This window comes from Columba livia, chromosome 7, assembly GCF_036013475.1.
Source record: "Columba livia isolate bColLiv1 breed racing homer chromosome 7, bColLiv1.pat.W.v2, whole genome shotgun sequence".
In the NCBI taxonomy this organism is placed as follows: Eukaryota; Metazoa; Chordata; class Aves; order Columbiformes; family Columbidae; genus Columba; species Columba livia.
In genome coordinates this window covers 19,654,225-19,671,052 of record NC_088608.1, presented here as the reverse complement: position 1 = coordinate 19,671,052, position 16,828 = coordinate 19,654,225, and the positions used below count along the sequence as shown (strand labels likewise).

General features: G+C 35.1%; 1 protein-coding gene across 4 annotated transcripts in view; it reads right to left on the bottom strand.

Annotated features, from left to right (window-relative positions):
* Positions 1-16,828, bottom strand: part of LOC102092265 (sodium channel protein type 2 subunit alpha) — a 75,771-nt gene that overhangs the window by 15,625 nt on the left and 43,318 nt on the right. For all 4 annotated transcript variants that reach the window (XM_065068714.1, XM_065068717.1, XM_065068716.1 and 1 more), the window contains exons 14-18: positions 15,718-15,956; positions 14,613-14,786; positions 12,968-13,324; positions 10,861-11,340; positions 96-216 (exon numbers count right to left, since the gene is read on the bottom strand). In XM_065068714.1, the coding sequence (XP_064924786.1) occupies positions 96-216; positions 10,861-11,340; positions 12,968-13,324; positions 14,613-14,786; positions 15,718-15,956 (1,371 nt within the window). The remainder of the gene's footprint in view (positions 1-95; positions 217-10,860; positions 11,341-12,967; positions 13,325-14,612; positions 14,787-15,717; positions 15,957-16,828) is intronic.

The following is a 16,828-nucleotide window of genomic DNA, read 5'->3' as shown; positions in this document are numbered from 1 at the left end:
AATACAACTATAAACACAAGGCTTCTCCTAGATGTAGAATAAAAATAGAATCCAGCCTAAATCAACACAGTTAGATCTAATCAACTTGCACTGACCTTCTGTAAAACAAGCCTCTGGCTCCAGCGATTCTTCAGGTTCTGCTTCTGGCTGTTCCCCTTCTGGAGGTAGTCCAATATCAACTGTACTGCCTTCCGATGAACTCGATGCATTTAATTTCTGTGAATGAAACCCCACATAATTATTTTGTTCAATTTTATTTATTTTTAATTGAGATTTGTATTTGAAATGCATACCAAAATATTTCACATGTATTCCGTGCTCTGACATTAAAACAATTTCTTACCTACAATCTATAAAGCCAATTTGCTCTACTACAGGTGAGGTCACAAGATTAGAAACTACATCATGTGCATTTCCCTATTGAAAATATTTTGATATTTTCATACAGGGAATTGCTGAAATTATTAGACTACTATTCTGAGCCACACATAAGAATTCTGAAATTAAACTTCAGTAAATTAGGAATGGGTGCCTTCCACACTTTGTACTGTTTAATTATTCCAATTGTGGCTGCATTTTAGATTACACTTCAGATAGCGTATGTTAATACAAATAATTTTCCAACATCATGACCAAACCAACAGCAAGCTGCACAAATGTATTTTCATGTCTCAAGTAAATGTTATTTTATCAAGTCTGTAAAATCTAAGAAGTTTGAATATAAACTTTTCATTTTCATTGACATGAAAAGACATGGTATGAGTTGTATAGAATAGTTAAATTCTCTTTCTTTCCAAAAGAGCAGCACATTACTTTAAGAGCAGTAGCTGATATTGTGCATTCTCACTTGCCAATGCATTTTCTGAATTTATTGTGCATTTTGAAACTACTTATTACTTTGGTACAGTACACATACATGTCCAGTCACTAAAAAAGCCCCCCAAAATCTTTGGTTTTGGAGGACTAAAGTGAAAACAAATGCTTTAAAAACAATTACGTCATAAAACAATACTGCACCAATGAATCATACTGGTAATATAATACAAATCTTCAAAATTATTCTTTCACACCATCACATTATGTTGGTAACAGACAAATATGAGTACTGTAATAAGTAAAAGTAGTTTGATCATGGCATTCTATGACTCTTCTAATGTTATCACTATGTGGAGTATAACATCAGTACAATGGCTGCATTGATAAGTAGCTAATTTTATAAAGGGAATGATGTAAGCAGATACAGTCTATAGGGAATTAATATTAGACAAAGAGATGGACCACGGTAATACATAAAGATGTATCTTTGCTAACACTTAGACCTTAAGTTAGAGGCATTATTCCTTTAAAACATGCTTGAGAAGCTCTGAAGTTTATATAGTTTTTAGCAAAGGAAACATAAACAATATTAGTATGTGAATACAGAAAGTACCATGACTTCAATGGAATTTTACCTTGCAGACCATAATAAGAATGTTCTTCAAACAAAAAGATAAATTCCTTTCTCTCCTGCTCTGATTTTATCGAATCACACTAACAATATATCGTGTTGTGATTTAGACACAGGCTTAACTTTGATTTCTGTGTACTGCGGTACACTAGAGCCCACATTTTAGAGGAAGACCACACAAACAAATGGAAACATTTATTGTAGGGTATATTACGCACATAATTTCAGTGATATCTGCACACCCATTTCTTTTATGTTTCTTTGAAAATCCCAGCTTACATATCCATGTCTCATGTTTGTGCATGAGCTTTAGCATCTATGAGGTTAGGTCCAAAGTGCAAAGATATAGATACACACTTTTCTGCAGGTTACTATTATTTACAAATTTCTAATGGCAACATATTCAGTTTATAGATAATGCACAGCAGTTTGGTCATTGTGGAATACTGCCTCTAAAATGGAGAAACTGCAAAGTATGGGATAAATACTGTAGTCCTCAAGTAAGGACAACAGCATTTAAACATCAGTGGAAGTCAATCATCAGTTTGAGGAAAGGCCAGAAATACCATAAACAACAAGGTACATTCCACATAAATTTATATATGGTGTTATAAATGAACAGTTATCAATACAATACAATAACTAAGTTTTAAATTGAGAAGTGACTGTCTGTTAATATTATGCAGAGTTTTCTTAAAATGTTGCTTGCATCATTCCGATCTGGACAGCATTTTTAGCAGAATGCTGTAGTAGTAGCAGAGCAAACAAAAAACATGAACTAGTTAAACCATACGCTCGAAAGACCTACTGTCCATTCTTTTACAGGAAAATGAAGAGTTCAGTAACTCAGATATTATGCAGTTAGTTTAATCAGCAAACGTTTATTTTAAGAAGGGGTAATGAATTCCTATTACTGAAATTGCATAAGACTAACAGTTAACTCAAGATGGAAGATTAGAGATATCCACTACAAGGAGAGATCAAAAAGATCAGGTAGAAAAGGCAGAAAATGATACAGCAGAGCAGTCAATTATGAGGAACATGGAAAAGCCATCTTTCTTTATGTGGGGCAGTATATATGGTGAGTTGTATCTTAGAAATTTCTTCTCCCTTCTTTTAAAGATCTGTAACACTAATCATGGGAATTAAGCTAAACAGAAAAATCCTAAATTGGATCAACAGCAGCTGAATACTTGAAACCATTAAATGCCTTATCTCACTGAAAATTCAGTTACTCTTCTGTTGTTGATGTAACGGAGTATTTCCTTAGTATGCTGTTCTATTATAAATGAATGTAGCTCCAACCTGATCAGTATAAAAAGCAGCATATTATAAAAATTATTCAATAAACTAAATCTGTAATAATTCAATATCATTTGGGGAAGAAAAAAAAAAATTTTCCATAGAAATAATTATTTACTTTTTTGTTTGTTTCTTTGTTATTTTTAACATTGAATTTATTGTATGGCATTCTATACAATATTTATAACATTTACTATGCGTTACAAAGAGTTAGGAAGGTTTTATGATACAACATCTCAAGATTTTACCAAATCAGTTAAGTTCAGTATGCTAGGAATACTCTTCAGTAACAGTCAGGTATTTCCACAGCAAACATCTGCTCTGGTATAAAGCAGCTGACCCAGGGATTTGGGACTGATTTCTATGTATTCAACACAAAAATCACCTGGGAATGGACCATGTTATTGCTGATTATGTTTTGTCCATATATGCTTTGATGCATAGAAAAACTTATTGTCACTTATTGTGACTTGCCAGTGTTGACATGTAAGGAATCCAACTGGATAGACTACCCCTAACTGTAGACCCTGATATGATAGGTATGTAGGTAGTATATGTCCCTGTTCTTTACCTTAACATATCTCAAAGTTACCTTTGTACCTGATAAATTCTTCTCTGCTCACCAGCATTACAAAACCTAGATTTAGGCAACGCTATATACTTAACATGTATATAGCTAAAAAAAAAAAAAAAAAAAGAGAAGAAGAAGGAAGAAAAAGAAAAAAGAACCTGTAGAAACAAGATAATCACCAAACCCAAATATTATCTTTGATATATGATATACCAGTAAGCCCTTTTAAAGCCTTTTTTATACCATGGTTCTAGGTTTCAGAAGTATTCAGTCACCCAGATTATGAGATTTTCCAGGGTCAAGTATTAAACATTCTTGGAGAGTTATGATGCTAGATTTTTTCTGAATGCTAAGGAAATTATTCTCAGAGAAATCTACTTTTCAAAAACCTCAGAATGTACATACTCCATCTCTTTTTCACACAAGACAATAAGGGGATAAAGTACTTACATGGTTCTAAAGCGGCAATATGCTGATTATTATAGATATATATCTATCTTTTATGTCACATCTACCAATAGCATTGCCAGTCATGCTTTAGTCAGCGATAAAGTACAGTATGGGAACAGATTTTAGTTTAAGCTTTCAAGGTAGAAACTGAAAGTAGAAAGCGGCTTGCCTGTCACAGCAGCATTGCAAAAAGCAGCAGCCAAGACGAGGTCAGGAACTTTTGGACATAATTAGTTTCTGAATATCAACAACATCTCATAGATTCATACAATTCTGCTTCACTTACAGCCAGGTCACTCTGAGCTTCCAACATTTCTTTCTTTCTTTGTTTCCAAGTCGATTATCTGAGAGTAGCTGAACAGCTCTTGGTTTAACATTTTTAACAAAACCTGAAATTTCATGGTTGGCCAGGATGCCACTAATAGCTGTTGAAATTGTAATTTAAGGGACTGAAGGAGCAAAGAGCAGAACAGACACAAGCAGGAAGATGGCGCCAAGAGAAGCCACCATTTTGGTTTTGTTTTTAATTTCCTTTGCTCCCAAATACCTGTGGAAATGTTAGGTAATGGAAATCATATTGTTTTTGTTTTCTCAGTGCTGTGTGGATGTCAGTATGAAAATGAGATGCTCTGTGATATAAATGGCAGTATTATATTCAAAATTATCCAGTCTTTTTCAGTACAGCTATATCACCTATAAAATGGACCAAGTGGTAAATATCATTGTAGTTCCACTTATGTAATTACACGGAATCTGGATGTCACTCTTTTCTAGTGCTTTTACAGTCAGGCATAATAACTCTGTCAGTTCAAAAAAACAGACTGTTGTGAATCACAGCAAAACAATTCTGTGATGATTATTGTTTGCAAATATTGCAAAAAACCACGATCCTTAAATTATAGTCCACTTTGGGGTTTTTTTGTGGTTTGTTTTGTGGTTTGTTTTGTTTGGCGTTTTTTTGCTATTCATAATTCCTTTGATCTACTTATTTATGAGCATTTAACAAATGAAAAATTTGCAAGAATGTTGGATGAAAGCAAAAGCGTTGTAAGTAGCAGTAGAAATATTTGCAAAAGCACTTCCATTGGAAGCTATTTTAAAAGGCACCTTAATTCACACAAGCAATACCGAAAAGATATTTCTGAAATAGCGCAAGGGACTGCTGCTTATAAAGATTAATTAAGTGAACTCCAATTAGCATTAATAACTTAACAGTATCCACTATGAATCACAATATGTCAATATGATCTCACTGATTCACAAACAATCTAAAGCCTAAGTTCTTCAGAATATCACCGGATTTTGAATAATTGTTTTTTTTAAATGAAAATATGACTTATCAATTATTCCTTACAAAATATAAGACAAAAATCTATGCAGTAAGTATATTTTAACACCACTGATTTACCAAACTGAAAGCAGCATCATACAATTATGGTGTCGTATATATTAATGCAATGTTTAATAGGTGAGATGTAAGTCATACTGAAGCTGGGAACATTTTGGTCCAAAATCAGTAGCTTATTTACTAGACTGCTGAAATTTATTACTGATAAGATGCAAGTAAGTTTCTCGGGGCAGATAATTTTAGATGTTTAGATGTCAATTTGTGAGCATAGATTAAAGAGCTATGGTAAGACTGACTTGGGCCAGATCTTGCTATCAGTTTTCTCTTTGCACCTCTACACTCGTAAGCGTGGGTGTAAGTAAGAGCAGAACTGATCTCTGAATGTTTTACCAGCCAAATACCAGTTTCGTATGAGCTTTTTTAACCAAATGATGGTCACATGCTTTGACTGAGGAAATTAAACGAATTTCATGCTTAATGGTGCTTCAAATACTTCATATTAGCCTCCAAATGAACTAAATGTTATACAAGTACTAAAGAACAGCATTTCTAAAAAAAAAAAAAAAAAAAAAAAAAATGTGAAAAAGAAAAACTTAGACTATCATGAGTTTGCAAGTTATCTCCATTATAAGCTAAAATACAATAGTACAAATGTTTTCCAAAACAGCTAGCAGCTTTTCATTATCAAATTTACACATAGACTTATATAAGCTTCTAATGAGAAACATAGTTTACGTTATATATTCTCTCTTCCTTCAAAAGGAAAGAAAACCCTTCAAAAATAGAAATCTGAAAACTTTATCATCATGACTGGGAAGTTACATGGCATGCACTGCAAAATATTATTAAAATATCATGGTAAGTACAGCATCTGAACGACAGCAATGTCAGGGGCTGCCGATCTTGCCTGACCATGCTGGGATGCGAGTCCCGTGACTCTGCAGAGAGCAGCTGTGCATGTTGGTACTTCATTGCAATGGATGGGACAGGATCATAGCTGAAGAGCATGCAGGCCAGTCAATATCCATTAAAAAGTGATTATGTAGTATATACATATAGATGTATAACTTGCTTATGTAACCTGTGTAAAATTGGTGACACGATGCTCTGCCTTGCTAAAAGGCACCAGAGATGCCCGCTTGACTGATCCAGCTTGGTTCTACTCCTGTGAGAAGTAAGAATGGTAGGAAATGAAGTTCAGGACACAGCATCTCTGCTTTTTTGCACCGAATACTGCTTAAAGTAAAATATACATTATTAACGTGTCTGCAACAGCATTAGGAGACCCCATACTTTTCAAAACATTTAAAAATATCTTGTAACTTGGTATATTGTGGTGTAATTTCTAGCTTAGAAGTTACACTTAGCATAAAAATCTAATTGTTACATAGCTACACATGCACTACAAATTCTTTTATATAAACCATCCCTGTAGTACTTAAGGACCTAAAAAGGAAACATTATCTTTATTGTTTCTACGCTGGATAGCAGTAATGCAGCTCAGGTCCATGGACCTATATGTATAGGACAACAGACTCAGCACAGTGGCCCCATATTTGTTAATGGCCCTACTTCCATGGTAAAGTTTTATTTAGGATTTGTTCTCTAATTCCCTTTTCATGTTGTGTTCCACCACTACCACTCCTATGGACACAATGTTCTTATAATTAATTCCATTTTAGGTTTCAGGCAATTTTCTAGAAAATTCCATGTAAATTCACACCTACCAACATGTACAATATTTTATGTATGGTTTCTAGAAAGCCATAATCTAGTTAACATTTCCATCAAAATACTGGAAAAGATGTATGTTTTCATGAAGAATTCACCAAACATTAATATACTTAATTAATACTTGCTAATGGATGATAATTATTTATTGCCCTTTATCACCGTGAATACGTGTATACGCAGAGCAAAAGCACACAGACACACACTCATTAGCATCTGTCTGTCTTGTGCTAATTGAATGGTTTGGTGGCCGTTTTTAACTTCAGTTTTTTAATTTGTGGGATAAGTGAGGAAGTCACTGGCAGATCAAGATTTGGCAACAACAGACTCATATAAATGATAAAACGTGAGAAGGCAGAAATGCAAGGCACATTATGGCATAACAAAAATGAGCAAGTCTTGGAGAAAAAGCCATTTTTAGTCACTTTCTTAATTTAAAAAATACCTTCTTTTGCTATGGATCATTTTCATGACAGGAGTGTTGGTCGTGTGACTAATAAGCCATCAATCTTCTCTATATCAAAATCCATAGTGGATAAGAATTATCTAGTGAAGAGTAGGAACTAGGATTAAGATTAAAAAATGCACTTTTTTTGATTAAAATCTATTTGAAATGTAGGCACTTGAATAAGGAATACACTCACAATGTCTCTGCTTAACTGTTGTGTCTCTCTTTAAGGTGCCTGAAATTTGTGAACATTTCCCTTCTATTTTTCACCTTCAAATTCTGCCAAGAGTAAGAAATTTTGGACCTGAATATGCTCAGAAGAGTTTCAGGCTTGACCAGTCAAAACTGCTCAATTCCTGACCAAATATGCATTTCTTCATCTTATCACCTGAGCAGTTTGCAGTGCCTGAAGCATAATTAACACACACATTTACAGGATTAAGTGCCTCTGAGAATGCAATGAAGAACACTGTTGTCTTTTAAATATCGTATCTGGAGGAGAAAGCCTTTCTTTCATGGTGGAAGCTTAATGACTGGAGTTCACGCCTCAAATGCAGGATAATCTTCTTTAAAATTTTCCCTATAGGAACTCAAGCCAATATTTTTGTCACCTCGTAGAACAACCCAGTTGTAGTTCTTCCTTGGGAAAAGGGAAGATTTGACTAATGAAGACAGCCAACAGTCACACCATCCTATTACACAATGAAGAAACAGATGCACTGTTGTCACTGTGGTCATACTCAGTCCAGCTAGCCACCAGCCTATAGTTTTGAATAAGGTATATCCTCCACCTCTTCCACTGACATAATGCTCCTGTGCACTAAAATAAAGATTGAGCAGGTTACAAAAGGAAGCAAAAGGGAGAAAGTTGGTGATCAAGGAATTTGTATTCAGATTTCGGTCCCTATTTCAAAGCATTTCAATTTCTGCATTTTAGCCACTGACTACTAACTGTTAAAAATCATAAACAGGTTTTGTAGCAGGGAAAGATTTCTTTCTCAAAACAGATGCCTTCATCATTGAGAACTACCAAAACGCATGTTCTTTTTTGCTACCACTGTTCAGTGAATCACAAATTATTTTCTGCACAACAATTGTAGCTTCAGCATAAGAAATGGAGAATACTTCACTAGCATGGAACAGTCCTGCGATTACACTTTTTAAAACAGGCTTCAGCAGCTAATTAATCTAATAATCACTAATGAAAATATTTAAATTACTTCTTTGTCAGTAATTTTAATAAAACATAGTGTTTAAATTAGTAGAGTCCAATTTCACTTCCAAATTACTTTTTGCAGAGAAGTTGCCAATTAAAAATTATCAAAGCTATAAGCTATTTTGATAAAACTTCGGCTAATACGTACATAACTTCATAACTCTTGAAAAAGAACAAGCATAGGAGAAACAAAAAGGACAATTTAAAACATGGTTTGCTACTTCCGTGAGTAGTGACAGTATCAGAATCAGTAACATTATCAGAAATAATCTGATGTCAGTAGGAGCACAAAGTAAGAAGTGAAGAGAAGAGGGTTTTCCTGAGCACATATTTCTGATCATACTGGGACTTAAAAATCAAAATCTCAGACTGTATCTGTGTCAGAAGATTTTCCTTTAATGCCATTCATACAGTAATATCCTCTGAAGCATCTTTGCCAGTTACAACATATCTACAGAATAAAATAACTGTATCTTCTGCATAATTTCCAATTAAGGCATTTAGAATGTTTTATGAATAACCACAGGTTTAGGCTGACAGCACTCTTGAAACTGATAAAAATACTATATTAAATTTACAAAGAAATACAGAATGACAGTTAGGCATTTCTTACTCTGTCAAGAGAGCAATAAATATTTTGTGATGAAGAAACCCAAAGTATTTTGTTTCCTAGTACTGAACCCTAACTTAAACACTGTATTTCCAAACTTTCATTATATCCTCTGTCTCTCATTATTTGCAAAGCAGGGAAAAGGCTGAAAGTGATAGGTGGACTTGAACATGATTAGCAAGAAGACTAATCCCAGAAGGACCAGGCCTATACCACTAAATGATCTGATTTACAAAAAGACAGAAAAATAGCTTGTGCCATCACTGTCATATGCCGTCATTATGCGTGATCTCACTGATAGCTGGAATATGACCAGATTAGCAGCAGAATTTGCTGCTCCTTTGGCAACAGTAAGCTTTGAAACAGTTAACAATGGGAAAATAGAACAATGGAACAGCAGAACAGTGGAAAGACAGAACAATGCACTAGGCCTGTGTGGTGTAAAGATGCGTGAAAAAGACTCCTTTTCTTATCCTATGTAGAAAGATGGAATAGAATCAAAATCCTACATTCAAACCAGAAACTTCCATATTATCACCCTCATCATTACATAGAACAATTAAAGGTTAAAACACTACAATTTCTGCTTTGTCTATACCCACGTCATGGTTTTGAAGAGTAAGATAAATACCAATACAAAAAATATGAAAAAAAAAAAAGTTTTTGAAATAATAATAAAGAGATTTCTGATAAGAAACAAGAAAATGTGACTGTGTGTGGTGCAGTCTGTACAACAAAGGATCTTGGAGTGAGAATTACTAGAAGCTTAACCAAGTTTATAACCTCAGATTACATGTGCAAGGAAATCACTTATGAAAACCTTTGTATTAGTTTATGTCTACGCCACAGCATGCTATGCTGTTCAAAAATACCCATGCCAATGCTGAATTAACTAGCATTGGTATTAAGCAGAGCACAGATTTACTCCACGTGAGGCGGTGTGCCTCCGCCATGTACAACTGGGCAGGACAGAGCACTGGGTTAAGACAATAACAACTCGCTAACTGCTATCTTGGACTTGTCCATTTGGCACCACATTGTGCCAGAAAGAGCTACATCTTGTTATGGTCAGAGTAGGTAACAAATTCAAGTATCTTGAAGTTTTGAAAATAAAAATGGATGGCCATATGAAAGGATCTTATACTGCGATATAAAGCTTTGTAACTTTTTAACATAAGGTCATTACTTCACTTATTCAGTGGTTTCGCTACTATCAGATGGGTTATTAGTGATTTATATGAAATCATTTAATGATGCTGGTCCAGTATTCAAATGTACTTGTGATGTATCCAGATATATTTTGACTGTATCAAAAAGGCTGAATGCACTAGAATGAGCTGTCAATTTGATAGGAGGCACTCCAGAAAGCAGCCGGGAGTACATCAACTGCACTGATGAAATAAGCACAGAGAAACTTGCACAACTCCCACACATTTTGTAAGACTTCTGGTACCCAGGGCTATTAAGTTGGTTCATTTTCTTGCTAATGATTTAATGAAATAAAACAGAAAAAATTATTCATTAAAAAAAAAATTGTCTTCCGCATCTTGATTATTACTGTAAATGCAACACGGTACTACCATCTCATTCAAAACACACAACCTTACATCAATTTACCTTAAATATAATTACAAGTTTGTATACACCATTATACAGAAATTAAAGAGAGATTTTAATTCAACACTAGTAACCTCAGGAAAAAAAGAAAAGCACCCAAGTATATAGAAACAGTCTTACCTCTTTGCTTTCTTCCAGGTCTGACTCACTGCTGAACTCCTCTGTATTTAAATTTTCAAAATCTGATTCTCCAACAGCAATTGGTACTGTCACTGTGAGACTTGGGTTGTTTATGAATGACATGTAATCACTTTCATCAACAACATATTTTTCCACGCTGCTTCCTATGCCACTGGTAGTTCCATTCCCTTCTTTAAGATAGGCAAGGTTTTTACCTATTTCTACTATGGTGTGGTTGGAAATACAGCTGTCTTTTTTGTTGTTTAGATCTTCAAGAGGTTTGATTTCATCTAAAACTTTCTGCTTTCTAACAAAGGCTTTTTGGATGAATTCACGCACTTTTCTTTTCACATAATCTATTCCCTTCTGAATCCTCGCCACAGCAATCTGGAGATTGTTCATTTCATTATCATCATCAGTAGCAGCAAGGTTGTCTGAACTGAATGAGCTCAGCAGCAAGGCCAAAAACAAGTTGAGTACCTAGAAGACAGTAAAGAGAAAATACACTGGATCTCTTATTTTTAAGTCATAAAAGTAATTCCATTATCAGTTGTTTGAAATGATATAATTTTTATTTCACAGTTTGCACTTTATTTCAACCCTTCTTCCTGCTATTTTTTTCCGGTCCATAATCCCTATCCCCCATATTTTATTTACAACTTGGCAAAAAAAAATTTTAGGTTGTTTAACTTGACTCATATAGGTGAAAATCTGAGCTGTTCCTTGACTTTATCCTCCACACTGGAAGCAGTGCAGGTCTGCTCCTCAAAATGGAGAATGACATAAGGAGGCAAGATACAACAAAATTTAGTAAGTTATGCAAGCTGCATCCACTGTAGTGTTCATAGGTGAGGGAAATGCAGGCAGACTCCAGTCTTCTACCATTCAAAACACCATAGTTTCAGTATCTCTAATTCAGAATATAATAAACTTACATACTTGCCAAGAACATCTCAGTCTATTTTTGCTTTAGGCAGGAAAGCTGGCTAAGAGATAAAGAGGCTACAGATGTGATATGCCTCAGTTTTAAGAAATTATTTCAGACTTTCTTGCATGATATTTAACAAACATGCAAGAGAAATTTTGAATACATGTCATGATAACAGACTATGTGCAAAATTGATTAAAAGTCATATTTAAATGATATTTGTCAATTCTTCCTGTTCAAACTTGCAGAATATTTTAGGAGGTATACCACAGGAGTCTCACGTTACTCTGGTTAAATTTGATATTTATGCTTGTGAATAAGCATATTTTTAAAATTCATGGATGATACTAAAAAGAGAAAGTATGCTAGCACTCAAAAAGCAAGAACTACAAGTGGGCATAACCACGGTAAATTGGTGAAACAATTCAAAAGCAATATGGTATTTAATTCTGAAGTACTAGTGTGGAAATGCTGGTTATGAAAAATGAAAAGTACATATGCAGAAGGTGTGAAAACTGGCCAGGTGGAAGTACTGCAGAAAAGGACAGATAGGCTGCCTCAGAAAAGCAATGCTGGTACAGAAACATCATGCATCATTTTGGGATGCATCACAAGCAAAGTTAGGTGTAAGACATGGAAGCATAATTATTCCACGTTATTCAGTACTTATGTCTTTATCCAAAATGCTGCTTGGGAGGAATCCAGAAGCCCGTGGCAAAAGACATAAGTAGTTTAGAAATCATTGCCTATGAGAAAAAAATAAACAGCTAGCCTTATTTTGTTTCAGAAAGAGAAGACAGAGTGGAGACAGTAAGCCTTTGAGTAATATAAATGTAGTCAAGAAGACCAACTGTTTTCCATCACTGTTGAGACCAGCCAGTTTAATTGGCTGTGAAAAGTTATTTAAATTAGATGGGTTTTTAAGGGGATTTTTAGCTATAAGCATAATTCAGCAGTGATCTTACTAGAGAGGCTATAAACTCACTGAAGATTTAATAGAAAAGGTAGACAAACATTTTTCATATATGATCAAGGTATAATGGAATCTGATTTAGAGAAAGGGCAAATGAATTACATGATCTGCTCAAGTCCTTCTCCAGTCTTCATCCCTGATTCCTAAATCACAAAAAATAGGAAATATGTTCTAATAGATTTTTAAATTCCCTACTGATTACGTACCACTAGGTTTCCAATCACCATGACCATCATGAAGACTGTAAGGCACATAGTTTGGCCTGCAACCTCCATGCAGTCCCACATGGTTTCTATCCATTCCCCGCACAGCACTCGGAATACAATCAGGAAAGAGTGGAAAAAGTCATGCATGTGCCAACGTGGAAGTTCACAGTCACTGGAGATCTTGCAGACACATTCCTTGTAGCTTTTCCCAAACAGCTGCATCCCCACCACAGCGAAAATGAACACAATGATGGCCAGCACCAGGGTCAGATTCCCCAGAGCCCCCACTGAGTTGCCAATAATCTTAATGAGCATATTTAGAGTTGGCCAAGATTTTGCCAGTTTGAAAACTCGAAGCTGAAAAACAGAAGAATAGTATACAGTTATTCATGTTACTAATTGTAATAAAATTATTGCTATAAATTTCATATTTTGGTTACCCTGTGTTTAAATCATATCTCATTTAACCTTTAGAAACTTCAGTTACAAAATTTATGTTTCCAGTTCTTTGTAGAATACTAGACATCAGCAGTTGTAAGTCCTGATTCAAGTCATAAGGAGTCAAAAATACTGTCTCTATGCTCATTTCAATTACCACAAAGACTCCAATTCAGACTTTGCTTCTTTTGTTGACTTTAGGTATCTATAAACAAGTAGTGCTTGTTGGAAAATTTGGACAAAACAGCCTTTCTCCTTTTGTTAACTCTAAGATAATATTACTAAAAGTAAACCAGCACATGTGAAATGTGATCAGTTTAACAGGACTGTAAGTGTATAGACAACCTGCAGATCACTTTCATCTTAACTGGCCGAGAGATGGAAGAAATGGTTTTCCTAAAAAGAGAAACAAGCTAGATTTGTTAATGACAGGCATACGAGTTGCTTGCAAGTATCTTTAACAACATATTTTCTGTCATTTAAAATAAGCGTAATCTGTCTTACAAAGTTTGTCATACAACACAGAGAAAAAGAGACAAAGGAAAGCATTAATCTTCAGCAAGACCAAGGTTTTTCAAGTTCCTATTTATGATAGAGGCATCTAACAACAGACAGAGATTCTGTAGTGATTTCCGACCAGAAAAGCTGTTGGACAGTGACGGACCCTTGCAGGGGATCCTAAGAAGGCTGCTAGTGATGAGAAATCCCTATAGAAAGAAAAATCTTAAAACTACTCTCTTCTAAAATGAACCACGTAAACCAACTGGTAATGGAACTCTACCAGCTAAAACTGTCAATAAACTTTTATTAACTAATCTGTTATTTACTAAGTGATTTACTAATCTTCAGTCACAGATAGTGAGGACCTGTGGCTCTTGCATTTTTTATTCCCTCATTTATGGAGAACAAGACTCTAAGAGATACTACTATTAAAAAATGTTAATCCTTAAAGCACACTCACTGCAATAACAGAATTGATGTTGACAATATCTTGAAAAAGAAATAGACATTATTAAGATGATATGTAAAACAAGCTTGACATAATAGATACATGACATCTAGTGCGTATGCAATTTCATATTTTGTAAGTCCTTACGAAGTATATTCTGACTTAGGCAAATATTTAAAGTACCAACAAAAAATGCACAACATTCATGCACAAATACAAAAATGTAAAATAGAAACTTATTTTATTTAGTATATTTACCAATCTGAATGATCGAAGGACAGATAATCCTTCTACATTTGCAAGGCCAAGCTCCATTAAACTAAGACTCACAATAAAACCATCAAAAATATTCCAGCCTTCTTGGAAATAATAATAAGGATCCATGGCAATTATCTTGAGAAACATTTCTGCTGTGAAAATTCCAGTAAACACCTGCAAGGAAAATACAGTTTCTTAGTATAGTTAAATGAGAAAATATTAAAAAAATAAAACTAGTGGTATCCATTTCTGGTAAGTTGTATCTTCAGCAAGCAGTCCATGCTAAATCTCAATAGCTTCTCTATATTGCCATATATTGGGGTTAGGAATTAAATTCAGATTTGAAGCTTACATACGCATCACAATGTTTGGTTTCTAAAGAAAAAGAGGTAAATGGGAAAAATATATTTTTTATCTAGACTGCTAATATGCACGTATAAATACCGATACACAGAATCTCTTCTAATTTTAATGCTCAGTTTTTCCTCCCTAGATCTCATATTTGCCCTGGGGACATCTTTTAGCTTCTAGGGCTAAAAATAAGTTCATGAGAGGGACAATTATGTTATTAAGAAAAAAAATTATACTGAAAGTTGAGGAGAATTATTCTTCTTCAGCATGGCCTGTGGAAGGCACTGTCATGCCGTTTCACTCTTTCTTGTGGAGTTGCAGTGTATGTGCCAAAATTACTGGGTCTTTCCCCTATACAACTCCTTGAACACCCAGCACCTCTGGAGGTGCTAGTGAGGAATGGAACAGGTGTGGAAATGGAAGTGAAAGTTCTTATGATTTGTGAGCATCCAGCCCAGAAAAAATATTGGATCAATTCTTTAACCAGCTTTAATGACAGAAGCTGAAGGTTTTAAAAATCAAAATGCATATTAACTCAATAAATCTTACTATCTTTTGCTTGATAAAACAAGAGTAGCAAAATCCACAAATATCAACAAGGAGGGATTCAGTAAAGCTTTAATTTATCTTCAACTATCCCAAGCCTATAAATATCTAGTCAACATTTTCTTTTAGACACATGTAGTACATAGGTCACAAAGAACTATTTAAGAAAAATGCATTTGACATACATAGTACATCATGAAAGACTTACAAGGTTTCCTACTGAAAGCACACCACTGAACTGTTCTGTCATTGGATAGTGCTCCATGGCCATGAACAGCGTGTTCAGGACAATGCAGATAGTAATGGCCAGATCAACAAATGGGTCCATCACAATCAAATTTACAATATGTTTGACTTTCAGCCAGGGAGTACAGCAGTCCCAAATCAAGCAAGTGTTAGCAAATTTATACCAGCACGGTGGGCATTTCTGTCTGGACTCTTCCAGTTCTAGAGAGGAAAGTGAAAATAACATTTTAAACATATTTCTCTCATGCAGTATCACTTGGGTATTTTTTTGAGGCCTAAATGCTGTTTTCCAAGGTACTGTTGATAAATTGTTTTGATACTGTATACCTTTTAAAACCAAGGCTACTGTCTGTCAAAAGAAATTATAATTAAATTTTAAATTTTATACAAAAAGAATACTAAATATTAAACAGATAAAATACCCATTCATAAGCAAATGCTACATGGGATGCAAAATAGAAATTTGTCTTAGAAATCTCGCATACTGGCTGGGTGATGAATGGATTAAGAGCAGCCCTGGGGAGAAAGACTTGTGAGTATCAGTGGATGAAAAACTGAATATTACTCAACATGTGCACTGGCAGCCCAGAAGGCCAGTCTCATCCTAGGCTGCACCAAAAGAAGTGTGGTCAGCAGGTTGAGGGAGGTGATTCTACTCCTCTACTCAGCTCCCCTGACAGCTGACCTATGTCAAACTCTGAGGCCTCCAACATAAGGAGGACATGGACCTGTCAGAGCAGGTCCAGAGGATGGCCACAAAGATGATCAGAGGGCCGGAGCATCCCTCCCATGGAGGCAGGCTGAGAGAGCTGGGGTTGTTTTACCCTAGAGAAGGTTCTGGGGAGACCTTATAGCAGCCTTCCAGTACTTAAAGAGGGCATACAGGAAAGATGGGGAAGAACCCTTTATTGGGCAGTGCAGTGACAGGACAAGTATCAGTTTTAAACTGAAAGAGGGTAGATTTCAGTTAGATATTAGGAAGAAATTCTTTACTGTGAGGGTGGTGAGGCACTAGAATCAGCTGCCCAGAGAAGCTGTGGATGCCCCATCTCTGGGGAGTGTTCAAGGCCAGG